The sequence below is a fragment of the Talpa europaea genome, assembly GCF_964194135.1.
Source record: "Talpa europaea genome assembly, chromosome: 1".
Taxonomy (NCBI): Eukaryota; Metazoa; Chordata; class Mammalia; order Eulipotyphla; family Talpidae; genus Talpa; species Talpa europaea.
Window position 1 is genome coordinate 32,090,772 of NC_140073.1, and position 20,530 is coordinate 32,111,301.

Below are 20,530 nucleotides of genomic sequence, written 5' to 3' on the forward strand. Positions count from 1 at the left end.
GGAGAACACTAATTTGAGATAATATTGAGATATTAGTTGGATTTTCAACTGAGAGTTCCAGTAAGCAATGTAAACTATATATATGGACTTTGAGCAAGATGTGTCTAAATGTTAAGGTTGACAGATGGAGAAAAAGTTATAAGCAAAATCCCAGTGAGGGTGAATCAGTCTGTTCTCTTGCAAAGAAGAAACAAACAAAAGTCCTGTAGAGCACATGTTTACAGTCTGGGAGCAGAAGAAAGGAGTCTGAATAACCAAAGAAAACAGCAAACTGTTCCATGAGCATGGACTAAATAATATTCCCATCTCCCTCAACAGGCATCATTCACAGAGACGGAGGTTGGGAACCACACTGGCGTGACAGAGTTCATCCTTTTGGGGTTAACAAAGGACCCTGTGATTTGTGCCATCTTATTTGTGATATTTCTAGCAATCTATACTGGTACTTTGGTAGGCAACATCAGCATAATCACATTAATAAGAACCTGTTCCCAGCTCCACACACCCATGTACCTCTTCCTCAGCCATTTGGCTTTTGTAGATCTTGGGTTTTCCACTTCAGTCACACCTTTAATGCTTACAGGATTCCTTAAATATGGAATGACACTCCCTGTCGCTGGCTGTGAAGCCCAGCTTTGTTCTGTGATCTCATTTGGTACAACAGAGTGCTTCCTTCTGGCTGTCATGGCCTATGATCGCTACATGGCCATCTGTTCTCCCCTGCTGTATCCCACCAAGATGTCCCCCAGAGTCTGTAACCTCTTAGTGGGAGCTTCCTACTTTTGTGGGTTTGGGAATGGTGGGACATATACTGTCTTGGCAGCGATTCTGTCTTTTTGTGGCCCAAATAAGGTAGACCACTTTTTCTGTGATTTTGCCCCTCTAGTGAAACTTTCTTGTTCTGATGTCTCCATCACACAAATTATCTCCTCCATCTTTGCTGGATTAGTCATTGTGTCTACAGTATTAATCATATCTCTCTCTTACATCTTCATCCTCACCACCATCCTGAAGATGCGCTCCACAGAAGGACGACACAAGGCCTTATCCACCTGCACCTCGCACCTCACAGCTGTAACTCTCTACTACGGAACCATTACCTTCATATATGTCTTGCCCAAATCTGTCTACACAACACACCAGAATAAAATCGTATCTGTGTTCTATACAGTAGTAATCCCCATGTTGAATCCCATGATTTACAGTCTGAGGAACAAAGATGTCAAGGAGGCTTTGAGAAAGGCAACTGTCAGAATATATTCTTAGCATCCATCTTTTTATTGCAGTTAGGACCTACCAAAAGCTTACTCCTTTTATTAAAATCATAGTTTTTCTAATTCACTCTTTTAAGTACTAATCAATGGGTAGATTCTTGGATTTAGTGATAGTGGTGGTAATAATTAACAATATTTTTAAACACCTACAGGTGCCAAACACTCTACTTACCAAACAATAAATCTCACTTACCATGCAACGTACTTATTACTTACAACAGTAGCTATGTAGATAGTAATTTTCTTAGTATTACATAGAAAGGTATAGTATTGTAAGGCACTATTCTAAACACAACTCATGTATTAAGTGTTTTATTTCTTAGAATCATTCTATGAAGTCATTATTATCTTCATATAATAGATCAATCACCTGGAACACAGAGAAATTAAGAAGTTAACCAAAATCATGAAGGTAAGAAGCTGTTTGACCAGTTGTTTAATGTTAAAGTCTGGACACAAAACCACTGTGGTTCTGCATTTAATTGTCACAGCATTTCCATGAAATAGTAGTATAAATATCCCTTGATTGACAGAATGGAACACAGCATCTTAGGGAATCAGTAGTTTATTCAGAGATATGTGCATGTACGTCCACAGGTTACAGATCCAGAGCATTTGATAGGGCCTAAAGCCTAATATTTTACTTTCTACTATTTTGAATAAATGCTACCCACCATAGGTCTAGCTAGTGATGATTCTAAAACAAGGAAAATAAAACCTGGGAAACCTGAACTCTTTCTGTCTTTTAGAAATTCAGATCTGGAAACACACTCACAGAATTTGATGGGATGTCTATACATAGTTACACACATAATAAAAACAAATTATCCACTTGTCATTATTCATCACTTTGTGTCTTCATTTTGGGGCAGAATTAGAAAGGGTATCTTTATGTTCTAAGCACAACATTTAATCTCTTGCTCATAAACCTACTACCATAGCTTCGATTTAAAAATCCATTAAAAACCTAGAAATCTTATCAATATTGTTAAAACTTATAATTGGATAATGACCAAGTCTTATTTACATCATCATCATGTACCAGAAAGCCCAACTCAAGCTTTACTAGAACACCTACTTAGAGCCTTTGAAAGAAAGATCTTATCATAAAAGTGCTTGTCTCAGTGCCAAGGAATGAGAGAAGTGAAGACTGGGAGATAAAATGGAAAATTTTAAAGAATGGAAAAAAATTATTTTAAGTAAAAAATGTAGTGTATCTATGATATTATGCAATTTTTACTGGAAAGTACAAAACAAAGATTGAAAATAACAAAAATAAATGAAATCATGGAAATTACTACATAATGGGTAAAAGAAAACATTTTCTACATTTATGATTCTGACAAAAATACATTTTTCTTTCCCATAACAATTGATTGGAAAGCCAGTTTTTTCTAACTGTCTGAACCACAACTGGATGTCCATTTTAATTTATGTATAACAATAATGAACTCAGGCAGTTTAGACTTCACATTTTTAAGGACTCAGTCCCACAAGACCTCCTTCACTGTAGACACCAAATGCATGTAATGGATCCCAAGGGTACCCACGCTTACGTCCATTATATAGAGTGAAAAATCATTTTATCCCAACTCTAAAAGGAATCAAATTTTTTTTTCCAAAGAAGATTTATTTAATTTAATTTTTTTTTCTTTTAGAATCATTTTTACTTATTTTTTTTATTTTTTTTTTTTATAAATTTTATTGTTATATTCCCCATACAATTGCAGCCCCCCATTCTGACCCCAATCCCTCCCCTCCCGCCCCCGCCCCCCTAAAAGTGTCTCTGGTTCATAGTTTTTTGTTGATTTTGATTTTCACTTTCTTATAGTTATTCATTTTCCTGGTCCCTTATTTAAGTTTTCTAGATTCCTGCTATGAGTGAGACCATCCGGTATTTTTCTTTTTCTTTTTGGCTTATTTCGCTGAGCATGATCCCTTCCAGCGCCATCCATGTTGCAGCAAATTGCATGTGTTTATCTTTTTTGAATGCTGAGTAATATTCCATGGTATATATGTACCACATCTTCTTGATCCAGTCATCTATTTTGGGGCATTTGGGTTGTTTCCAAAGCTTAGCTATTGTAAACAGTGCTGCTATAAACATAGGGGTGCAGGTGTTCTTTGGAATTGATGTTTCTGTGTCCTTTGGGTAAATACCTAGGAGTGGAATTGCTGGGTCATATGGAAGCTCTATGTTTAGTAGGTCCAGAAATCTCCACACAGCTTTCCACAGTGGTTGGACCAGTTTGCACTCCCACCAACAGTGCAGAAGAGTTCCTTTTTCTCCACACCCTCGCCAACATTTGTTGTTGCTAGTTTTTTTAATATGTGCCATTCTCACTGGTGTAAGATGGTATCTCATGGTAGTTTTGATTTGCATTTCCCTGATGACAAGTGATGTTGAACATTTTTTCATATGCCTGTTGGCCATTTGCATTTCCTCTTCAGAGAAGTTTCTTTTAAGCTCTTCTGCCCATTTTTTGACTGGATTATTTTCTTTGTTGTTGTTGAGTCTCATCAGCTCTTTGCAGATTTTTGTGATCAGTCCTTTATCATTAGTGTTGGGTGCAAAAATGTTCTCCCAGTTGGTGGGGTTTCTCTTTGTTTTTGTTATTGTCTCTTTTGCTGTGCAAAAGCTCTTTAATTTGATATAGTCCCAGCTGTTTATCTTTGCCTTCACTATCACTGCTTTGGGTGATGTGTCTGTAAAGATGTCTTTGATGTGCAAATCACGTAGTGTTTCGCCTATATTTCCTTCTATATATTTTATGGTTTCAGGTCTTATGTCTAGTTCTTTAATCCATTTTGAGTTGATTTTTGTGTATGGTGTGAGGTGGTGGTCAAGCTTCATTCTTTTGCATGTAGCGACCCAGTTTTCCCAGCACCATTTATTGAACAAACTTTCTTTGCTCCAATGCATAGTCTTTGCTCCTTTGTCAAAGATTAGTTGACCATAAATCTGTGGGTTTATTTCTGGATTTTCTATTCGATTCCATTGGTCTGTATGTCTGTTCTTGTTCCAATACCATGCAGTTTTGATGATTATGGCTTTGTAGTATAGTTTGAAGTCTGGGAGTCTGATGCCTCCATTCCCTTCTTTTTTTTTCAGGAGAGCTTTGGCTATTCGGGGTTTTTTGTGATTCCATATGAATTTCATCAATAATTGTTCTATTTCTTTAAAGAATGACATTGAAATTTTGATTGGAATAGCATTGAATCTGTATATTGCTTTTGGAAGGATGGCCATTTTAATAATGTTTATTCTTCCAATCCATGAGCAGGGGATGTCTCTCCATTTCTTTGTGTCTTCTTCTATTTCTTTTAACAGTGTTTTATAGTTTTCTTTGTATAGGTCCTTTACCTCTTTTGTTAGATTTATTCCCAAATATTTGATTTTTTTTGTTTCAATAACAAAAGGGATGGTCTTTTTGATTTCTTCTTCTTCAGATTTATTGTTTGTGTATAGGAAGGCTACTGACTTTTGCGTGTTGATTTTGTATCCTGCCACTTTACTGAACTGATTGATGAGTTGAATTAGCTTTTCTGTGGAGTTTCTGGGGTTCTCTATGTATAATATCATATCGTCTGCAAATAGTGATAGTTTGACTTCTTCTTTTCCTATTTGGATTCCTTGGATGTCTTTCTCTTGTCTTATTGCCCTGGCTAGGACTTCCAGTATTATATTGAAAAGCAATGGTGAGAGTGGACATCCTTGTCTTGTTCCAGATCTTAAAGGAATTGCTTTCAGCTTTTCACCATTGAGAATGATACTGGCTGTTGGCTTGTCATAGATGGCCTTTATGATGTTGAGGTATGTTCCTTGTATCCCAAGAATTTCAAGGGCTTTTATCATGAATGGGTGTTGCACTTTGTCGAAAGCTTTCTCAGCATCTATTGATATTATCATATGGTTTTTATATTTCTTTTTGTTGATGTGTTGGATAACGTTGATTGATTTTCGGATGTTAAACCATCCTTGTGCCCCTGGAATGAATCCAACTTGGTCGTGGTGAATTATCTTATGGATACATTGTTGGATTCTGATAGCTAAAATTTTATTGAGGATTTTTGCATCAGTGTTCATTAGGGAGATTGGCCTGTAGTTTTCCTTTTTTGTGTTGTCCTTGTTCGGTTTTGGTATTAGTGTAATGTTGGCTTCATAGAACGTGTTTGGTATTGTCCCTTCCTTCTCAATTTTTTGGAAGAGTTTGTGAAGGATAGGCACTAATTCGTCTCTGAATGTTTGGTAGAATTCATTTGTAAATCCATCAGGTCCTGGGCTTTTGTTTTTGGGGAGGTTTTTGATTACCATTTCAATTTCGCTAATTGTAATTGGTCTGTTTAGGTGTTCTATTTCTTCTTTATCTAGCTTTGGGTGATTGTAGAGTTGTAGGAATTTGTCCATCTCCTCTAGATTGTTAAACTTGTTTCCATATAACTGTTCATAGTAGTTACTGATTATTCTTTTGATTTCTGCTGTGTCCGTTGTGATTTCTCCTCTTTCATTGATGATCCTGTTTATTTGTGCTTTCTCCCTTTTTTCCTTTGTGAGCCTGGCTAGGGGTTTGTCTATTTTATTGATTTTTTCAAAGAACCAGCTCTTGGTTTCATTGATCTTTTGGATTGTTTTTTTAGTTTCAATTTCATTTATTTCTGCTTTGGTTTTTATTATTTCTTTTCTTCTACTGGTTTTGGGGTTTTTTTGTTGTTCTTTTTCTAGATCTTTGAGCTTCGAGATTAGGTTGTTTCTTTGCGTTCTTTCTTGTTTCTTGATGTGAGCTTCTATTGCTATATATTTTCCTCTTATTACTGCTTTTGCTGCATCCCATACATTTAGGATATTGGTGTCCTCCTTGTCGTTCAATTCAAAAAATTTTTTAATTTCTTCTTTGATCTCCTCATTAGTCCAATGGTCTTCCAGTAGTGTGGTTTTTAATCTCCATGAGGTAGGAAAGTTCCTTGCCTTCTTTTTATGGTTTATTTCTAGTTTGATGCCTTCATGGTCAGAAAAGATGGTTGATATGATTTCAATCTTGGTGTATCTGTTGATGTTTGTCTTGTGCCCCAGTATGTGATCGATCCTGGAGAATGATCCGTGTGCGCTTGAGAAAAATGTGTACTCCGTTTTTTTGGGGTTTAGTGTTCTATAGATGTCTGTTAAGCCCAATTGCTCTAGGTCTTTATTTAGAGCTTTGGTTTCTTTACTTATTTTTTGTCTTGTTGATCTATCCATTGTTGATAGTGGTGTGTTGAAGTCTCCCACTACGTATGTGTTTTCTCTGATGTCTGTTTTCAGAGAGGACAACAGTTGTCTGATATATTTTGGTGCTCCTTCGTTCGGTGAGTATATGTTAATGAGTGTTATTTCTTCTTGAAGTATTGTCCCCTTGATCATAATGTAGTGACCATTGGGGTCTCTTTTTATCTTTTTGAGTTTGAAATCTGTTTTATCTGATATAAGTATAGCTGTTCCTGCTTTCTTTTTTGGTCCATTTGCTTGTAGGATTGTTTTCCATCCTTTAACTTTGAGCCTATTTTTATCTTTTGTAGCTAAATGTGTTTCCTGGAGACAGCAAAAGGTTGGGTTTTGTTTCTTAATCCAGGCTGCAACTCTGTGTCTTTTTATTGAAGAGTTTAGTCCATTTACATTTAGAGTTAATATTGATATGTTAACATCTGTATTTGCCATTGTGTTTGTCTTTCCTTTGATTTTATTTATTCTTTTAATAACTTTTTTTTTTTTTGGCCTTCTTTCATTGTTATTCGTCGCTCTGAGGTTCTGGCTTTAGGACTCCTTGTAGTATTTTTTGGAGTGGGGGTTTAGTTGCAATGAAATTCCGGAGTTTCTGTTTGTCTGGGAAGGTCCATATTCTTTCTTCAAAGAGGAAGGAGAGCTTTGCGGGATAGAGTATTCTTGGTTGGCATCTGTTTTCTTGGAGTCTGTTGACTATGTCCCTCCACTCTCTCCTTGCCCGTAGTGTTTCTTCGGAGAAGTCTGATGTCAGCCTGATTGGTTTTCCTTTGAATGTTATCTGTTTCTTCCCTCTTGCCAGCTTCATTATTTTTTCCTTGTCCTGGATTCTTGGGAGCTTTACTATTATGTGTCTTGCTGTATTTTTCCTTTCGTCGTGGAAGTTTGGTGTTCTTCTTGCTTCTTGTATATCAATTTTCAGCTCCTTCTTCACATTTGGGAAGTTCTCTTCAATTATCTCTTTGAATATTTTCTCTGTTCCTACATCTCTCTCCTCTCCTTCTGGTATTCCTATAACTCTTATATTTCCTTTCCTCATGGAGTCAGATAGTTCCCGAAGTCTTTCTTCGTTCTTTTTCCTTCGTACTTCTCTTTCCTTTTCTGTTTTGGTTCTTTTTATTTCTGTGTCTTCAAGATTACTTATTCGTTCTTCCATTTCATCTATTCTGCTTTCATTGCTTTTCCCAGAATTCTTTAGTTCTTCCATTAATTCTTTGATCTCCTGCATTTCTTTTACTTCCCTCTTTAGGGACTCAATTTCTTTCTTCTGACCATTGTTTTCCCTCTCTAGGGACTCAATTGCATTCTTCTGATCGTTGATTATTTTTCCCTTATCATTGTTTTCCTTTATGACTTCTGTCAGTTTTTTAATCACGGCAATTTTAAATTCTCTTTCTGGAAGGCTCAGAAATTCTTCCAAGTTATTGTCGTTGCAATCCGGGGGCTGGCTTTCTTTTTGTGGTGTGCTTTTTCTCTGGAGAGTTGCTAGGTTGCGTGTGGTTCTTCTCCTCCCTACTGTCTGTTTTCTAATTTGCCGTATGCGTTGGGACACTGTGTTGTTGGGACTTGCCGGCATCTTGGGTGGGCTTCTCTGTTCCCCTCTGGTTCTTCCAGGAGTCATCTGTCAGTTTCAAGCAGCCTTTACTGGAGAAAGGTCCCTGTTCTAAAATGCCGATGTGGGGACACACTCCCCTGTGCGCCTGGTCTGCCCCGGCGGTGGGTTCCTGCTCCCCTCTGGGCTTGGACTGCAGGCCAGAGGGGGTCTGGCGTGGGCGAACTTCCCCCGCTCACCTCTGGCTCCTGAGGAAGCCTTCTGCAGGTAGTCTTTACTGAAGAAATGTCCCTGTTCTAAAATGGTGATGTGGGACACACTCCCTGCGCTTCTGGTCTCCGGCACACTCTTCTGCGCGCCTGGTCTGCCCCGGCTGTGGGTGCTTGCTCTCCCTGTGGGCTCAGACTACTTGTTCAGGAGGGGCCCGGTGTGGGCTAACTCCCCAGCTGGCCACTAGCTCCTTCAGTAGCCTCTGCTGGGGTCAAGTCGCTAGGTGGCGCCAGAGATCTCTCCTAGAGCCCTTGGGGAGCTGATTTTCCACCCCGTGGGACAGGGAGCAGAGCGGGGATGGTAGGGTACACCTCAACGGCTTTGGGGTGCTGTGTCTGCCTTGTGCCCCACCGTCGTGGGGAACCCACGCCCCTAATTTCGTGCCCCGGGTCTCAGTTCCAAAGCCCTCAGTTCCAGGATGCGGGCTGTAGCCCAGATCAGTGGCGCGGGAATGGCGCCTTTTGAATCCCGCTCCCCTGCCTGGGCGCCTTGTTCCTGCTCACTCAGGGAGGGCCTCCGCCTGGGTCTCAGTTCCAAAGCCCTCAGTTCCAGGACGCGGGCTGTAGCCCAGATCAGTGGCGCGGGAATGGCGCCTTTTGAATCCCGCTCCCCTGCCTGGGCACCTTGTTCCTGCTCACTCAGGGAGGGCCTCCGCCGTCTCCCCGCAAGCCTAGGTCGCAGGCGCAGGGGCCTGGGCAGCTGCAATCCGAGCGCCGCTTTCGCGCAAGCTTACCGGGTGGCCGGGGCTGTGTGCTGGTGCTGGTCTCCTCCTGGGGGGCGGGGCTCTCTTTAATGGCGCCTGGAGCTCACCTCCGGGGCGGATCCTGCAGGGTTCGCCTCAGCTCCCATTCACGGGGTGTGGTGGCTGAAATAGTTCCTTTCCACTCACAGTCCCACTTGCTGCATCCGTTTTTCTTGTTGGGCGTTTTGGTTTGTTGTTTCCCTCGTCTCTGCCGGTCGGAGAGTGCCGCCTCTGTGGGCGGGGGAGGGGAGCAGGGTTCTGCGCTTCCCTCCCTTCTCGTCCTCTTTTATGGCAACTTTCTTCTTAGGGCAGTTTGCTGGAGTCGTCCGTTTATCTTCCGTGTCCCAGTTCTCACTGGGACCTGCCGCTTTTCCTCCCTATTAACTTTTTTTAATGGGAGATCTTACTCGCAGCGTCTCCTCGCCGCCATGTTGCTCCGCCCCTAGGAATCAAATTTTTATGAAAAGTTATTAAAACTAGAACCACTACAGATTACACAAGAAATATAAAAATACAAAAGAAAACCCTATTTTTTAGACATGACACATAAAATAACAGATTTCTATATAAAAATAAATTATTACCATCAACTTCTGTCCTTAGTGCATCATGGGTTAAAAATAAAACAATAATAATTAATGACATTAAGAGTAAACTCAGTCTGCCGACTATGTTTCGAATTGTTAAGTGCACTGTTAAGTGGACATTTCTTTATTTCTGTTTACTGATATTACTCCCTACTGCCTGATATCTTCAAATGAAAGGACAGTTTTGCATACAGAGATGGAATTAGATGCCTAGTGACACTGACTCTTGTACCCATCTGCAGACAACTTTCCACTCCAGAAATTCTTTGTGTTTCTCTGGAGTAAGATTTATCACGATCTTTGCAAATAAATCACTCTTTTATTTATTTACCAAATAGTAATGTGAACTTAATCCATTCCAAATCCTATTCTAGTATACTATATATATATATATAAATGACTTATTCTTAAAAAAAAAAGTTTATAAATGAATTGTGTATAGCTAAAGATAGAATGTTGCCCAAATCATGCAGCTAGGAAGTTGTGGGACCATTGTTTGAATGCAGACATTCACATTGAAAATTAATGTGTTGTTCTATTTAATTTTCACAACAATACCATGATACTGTTATTAAGAAAACAACCACAATCTATAGATAAGAATACTGAGTCTTGGGTAGATGCAATAGTTTGTTTTGAGTGATATGTACTCAAATATAGTGAATGTAGAGGAATCAAGTTCTCTGATTTCAGATATTTAGTCCCTAGTGTAATGTCACCGTCTAATGATGTCAGTGCACCTACTGGTATAGAGAATTTGAGCTGGGTAATCAAGCATTTATACTCTAAGCCCAAGAAGTCCAACTTGTGAAATCCCAAATAAGTATCAAGTTGAAAAATGTGGACTGATTCCATGTTACAGGAAAACAGGTCTGAGCACCACAATCACATGATTTCCTGGAATTCAATCCATATTTAAACACATGTTAAAAACAAACCATTCCAGCAGCACCCACCGCTGGGGCAGACCGGGCATGCAGGGGAGCGCGTCCCCTGCACCGGCATTTTGCAGCAGGGACCTTTCTTGCTGGAGACTGTGTGAACCAGGAAGAAGGCTCACCGAGGAGAGAGAGGTAAGCTGGGAGGCTTGCCCATGCCGGGCGCCTTCTAGCCTGCAGTCCCAGCCCAGAGGGGAGCAGCACCCACCGCTGGGGCAGACCGGGTGTGCAGGGGAGCACGTTCTCGCATGGCCATTTTGCACCAGGGACCTTTCTTTGCTGGAGACTGTGTGAACCCAGCAGAAGGCTCACTGAGGAGACAGAGGTAAGCTGGGAGGCTTGCAAATGCCGGGCGCCTTCTAGCCTGCAGTTCCAGCCCAGAGGGGAGCAGCACCCACCGCTGGGGCAGACCTGGTGTGCAGGGGAGCACGTCCCTTGCACCGGCATTTTGCAGCAGGGACCTTTCTTGCTGGAGACTGTGTGAACCCAGCAGAAGGCTCACTGAGGAGACAGAGGTAAGCTGGGAGGCTTGGCCATGCTGGGCGCCTTCTAGCCTGCAGTTCCAGCCCAGAGGGGAGCAGCACCCACTACTGGGGCAGACCTGGCATGCAGGGGAGCACGTTCCCGCATCGCCATTTTGCAGCAGGGACCTTTCTTTGCTGGAGACTTGTGAACCCAGCAGAAGTTCCCCAGAGGAGCCAGTGGTGAGTTGGGAAGGTCGCCCAAGATGCCGGCCAGTACCAGCAACACAGTGTCACAAGGAATAGGGCAAATTAGAAAACAGGCAGTAGGGAGTAGAAAAACCACATGGAACCCAGCAACTCCTCAGCAAAAAAGCACACCGAAAAAAAAAACCGTCTACCAGATTGCAACGACAACAACTTGGAAGAACTTCTGAGCCTTCCAGATAGAGAATTTAAAATTGCTGTGATTAAAAAACTGACAGAAGTCATAAAGGAAAACAATGATAAGGGGAAAATAATTAATGACCAGAAGAATGAAATTGAGTCCCTAAAGAGGGAAGTAAAAGAAATGCAGGAGATCAAAGAATTAATGGAGACGCTAAATAACTCTGGGAAAAGCAATGAAAGCAGAATAGATGAAATGGAAGAACGAATAAGTACTCTTGAAGACACAGAAATAAAAAGAACTAAAACAGAAAAGGAAGGAGAAGTATGAAGGAAAAAGACCGAAGAAAGACTTCGGGAACTATCTGACTCCATGAGGAAAGGAAATATAAGAGTTATAGGAATCCCAGAAGGAGAGGAGAGAGATGTAGGAACAGAGAAAATATTCATGGATATAATTGAAGAGAACTTCCCAAACACGAAGAAGGAGCTGAAAATTGATATACAAGAAGCAAGAAGAACACCAAACTTCCATGACGAAAGGAAAAATACAGCAAGACACATAATAGTAAAGCTCCCAAGAATCCAAGACAAGGAAAAAATAATGAAACTAACAAGATGGAAGAAACAGATAACATTCAAAGGGAAACCAATCAGACTGACATCAGACTTCTCTGAAGAAACACTACGGGCAAGGAGAGAGTGGAGGGACATAGTCAACAGACTCCAAGAAAACAGATGCCAACCAAGAATACTCTATCCCGCAAAGCTTTCCTTCCTCTTTGAAGAAAGAATAAGGACCTTGCCAGACAAACAGAAACTCTTGAATTTTATTACCACTAAACCCCCACTCCAAAAAATACTACAAGGAGTCCTAAAGCCAGAACCTCAGAGGGACGAATAACAACAAAAGCAGGCCAAAGAAAGTTATTAAAAGAATCAATAAATAAAATCAAAGGAAAGACAAACACAATGGCAAATACAGATGCTAACATATCAATACTAACTCTAAATGTAAATGGACTAAACTCTTCAATAAAAAGACACAGAGTTGCAGGCTGGATTAAGAAACAAAACCCAACCTTTTGCTGTCTCCAGGAAACACATTTAGCTGCAAAAGATAAAAACAGACTCAAAGTTAAAGGATGGAAAACAATTCTACAAGCAAACGGACCAAAAAAGAAGGCCGGAACAGCTATACTCATATCAGATAAAACAGATTTCAAACTTAAAAAGATAAAGAGACCCCAGTGGTCATAACATTATGATCAAGGGGACAATACTTCAAGAAGAAATAACACTCATTAACATATATTCACCAAACAAAGGAGCACCAAAATATATCAGACAACTATTGGCATCTCTGAAAACAGACATCAGAGAAAACACATACGTAGAGGGAGACTTCAACACACCACTATCAACAATGGATAGATCAACAAGACAAAAAATAAGTAAAGACACTAAAGCTCTAAATAAGGATCTAGAGTGCTTGGGCTTAACAGACATCTATAGAACAATAAACCCAAAAAAATCTGAGTATACATTTTTCTCAAGCGCACACGGATCATTCTCCAGGATCGATAATATACTGGGGCACAAGACAAACATCAACAGATACACCAAGATTGAAATCATACCAACCATCTTTTCTGACCATGAAGGCATCAAACTAGAAATAAACCATAAAAAGAAGGCAAGTTACTCTCCTACCTCGTGGAGATTGAAACCCACACTACTGGAAATCCACTGGACTAACGAAGAGATAAAAGAAGAAATTAAAAAATTCTTTGAATTGAATGACAAGGAGGACACCAATTTCCTAAATGTATGGGATGCAGCAAAAGCAGTAATAAGAGGAAAATATATAGCAATAGATGCTCACATCAAGAAACAAGAAAGAACTCAAAGAAACAACCTAATCTCGAAGCTCAATGATCTAGAAAAGGAACAACAAAAAAACCCCAAAACCAGTAGAAGAAAAGAAATAATAAAAACCAAAGCAGAAATAAATGAAATCGAAACTAAAAAAACAATCCAAAAGATCAATGAAACCAAGAGCTGGTTCTTCAAAAAAATACATAAAATAGATAAACCTCTAGCCAGGCTCAACAAGGGCAAAAAGGGAGAAAGCACAAATAAATAGGATAATAAATGAAAGAGGAGAAATCACAACGGACACAGCAGAAATCAAAAGAATAATTAATAACTACTATGAACAGTTATATGGACACAAGTTCAACAATCTAGAGGAGATGGACAAATTCTTACAACTCTACAATCACCCAAAGCTAGATAAAGAAGAAATAGAACACCTAAACAGACCAATTACAAGCAGCGAAATTGAAATGGTAGTCAAAAATCTCCCCAAAAACAAAAGCCCAGGACCTGATGGATTTACAAATGAATTCTACCAAACATTCAGAGACAAATTAGTGCCTATCCTTCACAAACTCTTCCAAAAAATTGAGAAGGAAGGTATAATACCTAACACGTTCTATGAAGCCAGTATTACACTGATACCAAAACCGAACAAGGACAACACAAAAAAAGAAAACTATAGGCCAATCTCCCTAATGAACACTGATGCAAAAATCCTCAATAAAATTTTAGCTATCAGAATCCAACAATGTATCCATAAGATAATTCACCACGACCAAGTAGTATTCATTCCAGGGACACAAGGATGGTTCAACATCCGAAAATCAATCAACGTTATCCAACACATCAACAAAAAGAAATATAAAAACCATATGATAATATCAATAGATGCCGAGAACGCTTTCAACAAAATGCAACACCCATTCATGATAAAAGCCCTTGAAATTCTTGGGATACAAGGAACATACCTCAACATCATAAAGGCCATATACGACAAGCCAACAGCCAGTATCATTCTCAATGGTGAAAAGCTGAAAGCATTTCCTTTAAGATCTGGAAGAAGACAAGGATGTCCACTCTCACCACTGCTTTTCAATATAATACTGGAAGTCCTAGCCAGAGCAATAAGACAAGAGAAAGACATCCAAGGAATCCAAATAGGAAAAGAAGAAGTCAAACTATCACTCTTTGCAGATGATATGATAATATACATAGAGAACCCCAAAAACTCCATAGAAAAACTAATTGAACTCATCAATCAGTTCAGCAAAGTGGCAGGATACAAAATCAACATGCAAAAGTCAGAAGCCTTCCTATACACTAACAATAAATCTGAAGAAGAAGAAATGAAAAAAACCATCCCCTTTATTATCGAAACAAAAAAAATCAAATACTTGGGAATAAATCTAACAAAAGAGGTAAAGGACCTATACAAAGAAAACTATAAAACACTGTTAAAAGAAATAGAAGAAGACACAAAGAAATGGAAAGACATCCCCTGCTCATGGATTGGAAGAATAAACATTATTAAAATGGCCATCCTACCAAAAGCAATATACCGATTCAATGCTATTCCAATAAAAATTTCAATGTCATTCTTCAAAGAAATAGAACAATTATTGATGAAATTCATATGGAATCACCAAAAACCCTGAATAGCCAAAGCTCTCCTGAAAAAAAAGAAGGGAATGGAGGCATCACACTCCCAGATTTCAGGCTATACTACAAAGCCATAATCATCAAAACTGCATGGTATTGGAACAAGAACAGACACACAGACCAATGGAATCGAATAGAAAATCCAGAAATAAACCCACAGATTTATGGTCAACTAATATTTGACAAAGGAGCAAAGAATATGCATTGGAGCAAAGACAGTCTGTTCAATAAATGGTGCTGGGAAAACTGGGCTGCTACATGCAAAAGAATGAAGCTTGACTACTACCTCACACCATACACAAAAACCAACTCAAAATGGATTAAAGAACTAGACAGAAAACCTGAAACCATAAAATACATAGAAGGAAATATAGGCGAAACACTACGTGATTTGCACATCAAAGACATCTTTACAGACACATCACCCAAAGCAGTGATAGTGAAGGCAAAGATAAACAGCTGGGACTACATCAAATTAAAGAGCTTCTGCACAGCAAAAGAGACAATAACAAAAACAAAGAGAAACCCCACCAACTGGGAGAACATTTTTGCACCCAACACTAATGATAAAGGATTGATCACAAAAATCTGCAAAGAGCTGATGAGACTCAACAACAACAAAGAAAATAATCCAGTCAAAAAATGGGCAGAAGAGCTAAAAAGAAACTTCTCTGAAGAGGAAATGCAAATGGCCAACAGGCATATGAAAAAATGTTCAACATCACTTGTAATCAGGGAAAGGCAAATCAAAACTACCATGAGATACCATCTTACACCAGTGAGAATGGCACATATTAAAAAAACTAGCAACAACAAATGTTGGTGAGGGTGCGGAGAAAAAGGAACTCTTCTGCACTGTTGGTGGGAGTGCCAACTGGTCCAACCACTATGGAGAGCTGTGTGGAGATTTCTGGACCTACTAAACATAGAGCTTCCATAGGATCCAGCAATTCCACTCCCAGGTATTTACCCAAAGGACACAGAAACATCAATTCCAAAGAACACCTGCACCCCTATGTTTATAGCCGCACTGTTTACAATAGCTAAGCTTTGGAAACAGCCCAAATGCCCAAAATTAGATGACTGGATCAAGAAGATGTGGTACATATATACCATGGAATATTACTCAGCATTCAAAAAAGATAAACACATGCAATTTGCAGCAACATGGATGGTGCTGGAAGGGATCATGCTCAGCGAAATAAGCCAGAAAGAAAAAGAAAAATAGCGGATGGTCTCACTCATAGCAGGAGTCTAGAAAACTTAAATAAGGGACCAGGAAAATGAATAACTATAAGAAAGTGAAAATCAAAATCAACAAAAATCTATCAACCAGAGACACTTTTGGGGGGGTGGTTGGAGGGAGGGGAGGGATTGGGGTCAAAATGGGGGGGGGTTGAAATTGTATGGGGAATATAAAAATAAAATTTATTATAAAAAAATAAAAATAAAAAAAACATTCCATTTGGCATAATGGATAATATCCATTTGTAGATATCTTCATTTGTAGGAAGATATTTTTATCTAATCATTGCCATTCATGTGTCATTAACAATCAGAGATCTTGGTCAGGATTTATAAAAAATAGTGCCACTGAAGAGTCTCAAAATATTGTCAAAGATTAGTTAAGTTGTCCTAGGTCATACAGATCAAATAAGGGTGAAGAAAAGGTTTAAACCCATGTAGTCCAGCTCCAGAGTATGGTCTTAAGGAAAAACCAGAACCACTCCAAGCCCCTCCAAGGCAGTCTTCAAAGCTGGCAGGAGTATGATTTGTGTTTTATACAGACAAATCCAGGTCAAATCAGTTGCCTGTCATTAGTGATAGAGAGGAGGTAGGGGCGAGATGCTCAGTGAAAGCATATGTAACTAACAGAGAGGCACCTACTGAATGACAGAATATGTTTGCACATCAAACATCTGACAAGGGCCTGATAATAAAGATGCACAAAATGCTCATACAACTCAACAAAAAGAAAACAAGCAAGGCAATCTAATAATGGGCATGACAGCTGAAAAAAAAAAATAGCCCTTCTCCAAAGAAGACATGCATGGCCAACAGGCACATGAAAAAATGTTCATCCTCACTTATCATCAGGGAAATACAAATCAAAACATGAGATACCATCTCACACCTATCAGAATGGCCCATATCAGATGACCAGAAACAACAGGTGCTGCGAGGCTGTAGAGAAAGAGGAACCACTTTACACTGTTGGTGGGAATGGAGACTGGTCCAGCCCCTGTGGAGAGCAGTATGGAGGTTTCTCAAAATATTACAAGTAAAGCTACCATATGACTTGGCAACTTCAGTCCCTGGTATGTACCTGGACTCTCATTTGAAGGTCTATCTGCACTCCCTATGTTCACTACAGCACAATTTATAATAGCCACCTGTGGACGACCTAAGCACCCCAAACAGATGATTGGATTTGGAATTTTGGTATAAATTGTTTGGTATAAATTGTTCCATTGTTTGGTATAAATAAAGGAATACTACTCAGTATAAGTAAAGATGTACTCTTGCCTTTGTAATAACTTTGATGGGACTGGAAGGGATTATGCTAAGCAAAGTGAGTCAGGAGAAAGACATATAATGGATGGTGCCACTTAGATGTGGAATATAGAGAAAGAGAACAAAACAGGACATCTAATTGTGAAACTGAGTCTTCCAGATGGAAAGGGCCTCAGGGGAGGACAGAACATAGTGGGGGAGGAGCACCTTGGACCTGGGAACAGTACTTGGGGGGACATCCTACACCTCTATGAGAAACAACACTGTACACCAATGATAGCCCTAAAACTTTTATCTATTTACTTAGTTTGTTTGTTTGTTTATGGTAATTGTTTCTTCACTTTAAGCCATTTATACTTATGAAAGATTTGAAAGGGATTTGCTCCTCAAATAGTGAAGGAAATTGTATATGAAAAGGACACTTCTTTAAGAGAAAGTTGGGTTCATTCTGGATGTAATATGTATTTAATATAGAAAATCAATAAACTAAATTCCAAACACTTGTAGATTAACATGATAATAAATAAATTCAGAATGGACATAATTTTCAATATCCATGTAAGATTTTTAAAATCTTCGCCAAAAATCTTTCTTCTCTAGTGAGAAGAAAACAGAGTGATGTAGGAAGAGCATATCTGTGTTTGAAATTTAAAAAAAATTTTCCTTTGTGTCTGAGAAGAAAGAGATGCCTCTTATCAGTATTGCTATTTTTCCTGGTGTGGTGGCACTATCCAGTCACTAGAGTAAGGTAAGATGGGCATAAGGCTATATTACAGTGCCATAGGAAAAAAAAAAAAAACTATTGATGTAGAAAATAAGAAAGTACAGGAATATATTCAGAATTAAAGACATCTCTAGCAAGTTTGATGAAAACAAAACCAACATAAAATTCGATAATTTTTCTTTATATCAGCAGCAATGAATAGAAAATGAAACTTTAAAAACTATTTAAAATAAAATAATTTTTGGGGGGAGGGTGTGAAATGTCCCAGAGAACACACACACACACACACTCACACACACAGTTGTGAACATAATAGGTAAATGTTGAAAAGTAAGCCTTAAGAATAAGAGAAAAATAACTGCTTTGGGGCCAGGAAGCAGTGATATCATTAAAATGTGGTTTCTCTTCAGAAATCATGGAATGAATTTTTCAGATGTGTACAAGGGAAAATAAACATTCAATCAAGGTTTTTAAAACTGGAAAATTTTCAGGGCCTCCACTGGTGGCGCAGCGGTTGAGCGCGGGGCTGCGAAGCTGCCCGCAGACTCTACAGCGCCAGTTCGATCCCCGGCCCTGGAGAGGGTCCCACATGGCACTCAGACCTCTCCTGCTGCCTGCTCTGTTCCCCACTCTGGCTCTGGTGCATTCTCTCACCCTTCCGTGCTTCTGACTGTACCCAGTGCTTGTATAAATAAATAAATAAATCTTTTTTTTTTTAAAAAAAGGGTAATGTTAAAAAAAAAAAAACTCTAAAATTTTCCATGAATTATGAAAAGGTAAAGAAAAACCAACTCGAGAAAAATTGTTACCCAGGAAGCTGAACTTTCATAAAAGAAGAAGTAAAAGTTATCAGCCATAGGAAATAACTCTAGGCTTAAAATTTGATATATATGAAAGAGTGGCACATAATGGAAATCAAAACGTGTTTGTGTTGTGTGTGTGTGTGTGTGTGTTAGCTGTTATTTTGGTTATATTTTCTTTTTTATAATTTGAGAGCTTGTACAAATTACATAACTGTGTAAACAACTCATTATATATGATGAAGTTTATTGTTTTCAAGTATGAACCTGTATGTCCAAACTGCAGGATTCGAGTTTTTAAAAACCTGAAATATAATAAACTTCAATATAATAAGCACATCCGTTTAAAATGTACAATTTTATTATATTTATCTACTACATACAGCCATGGCTTTACTGTTCTCCCGATGGTACACGTAGTGTTACCAGGGTTGAAAAGAGCAAGGACTAACTTGAGTTGTTTGACAGGCTGAATAAATCAGTGATTAAATGAAAGATGGGCTTCCTCTCAGCTTCTCAGGTCTATGGAGCAATGCTCACTGCCACTGTCTTAAAGAACAATAAGTTAGTTTATTGTTCTAGAAGGATTGAGCAAGATTCAGATCTGCTGAGAAACACAGTTTTGGATTTGGGAAACTGTTTCTTTTTATTTGATGTTGCAAACCTCTATCTCCCTTTATAATAATTTAAGGACTTTTAAATAGGACTGATGAATTTGGGAATCTGTATGTTGCAGAAAATTATTTTGATGGTTGACATTGAAGGGGCACAAGATTTCAGAAGGGGCATTGTACAAGGATTGGTGCAAGAAGTAGATTTCAACCCTGAATCGAAATTAAGGATAGAAAATGATGGTTGCATATTACAAATCACCTGGAGAAGACTTTTCTTACCAGAGCTTTTCAAAAGAACTTAGGAATGGAAGCCTTAGAGACATGACCAGGAAGGATATTTAATGTGCTGCCTCAATGGGACGTGAGTGTTTAGATGCTTCAGAAGAGTGTTTTTCTAATTGTTCTTTGAGGGATAGGGAAAAAACTCGACACTTACGTAATGAACAATACTGAGTACTGAATCCACTATAAAAATCGCCTTTAATTTTTCTATAACTACACATCCACTAGGTAAAATCACTTCATCAATCACTAAATCAAATAATTTCCTTGCTTGCTATTTCTGCCTTAATTATAATGATCTCCTTTAATTTAACTCAAAGATCATTTTAATTGAAAATTACTTGGACTTCATCCTAGTCTACCAAGTTACAAATTATTCTCAATGGCAGATGTTTCTGAGAAGCCAAGAACTGCATTTCATTAAGCAAGAGGGAAGGGATTGCAAAGGTAACCACAGCCTATAGATGCTCCTTTGGGGAGGGAACTTGCTTACTGAGTTACCTGGCTCAAGATGGCATTTCTGTACAACAAGCCCAAAACCCTTTCCTCAAAGGGCAAAAACAACAGGCCTAGGGGACTTGTCCTATAAAG

General features: G+C 38.9%; 1 protein-coding gene across 1 annotated transcript; it reads left to right on the top strand.

Moving 5' to 3' along the window:
• Positions 1 to 342: 342 nt before the first annotated feature.
• On the top strand, positions 343 to 1,266 carry LOC311177268 (olfactory receptor 5P1-like; the record flags this gene model as incomplete). The annotated part of the gene is made up of 1 exon (XM_084243128.1): positions 343 to 1,266. Exon 1 carries the CDS (start codon positions 508 to 510, stop codon positions 1,264 to 1,266), a length of 759 nt encoding a protein of 252 aa, XP_084099254.1. The 5' UTR covers positions 343 to 507.
• Between the last annotated feature and the right edge of the window lie 19,264 nt (positions 1,267 to 20,530).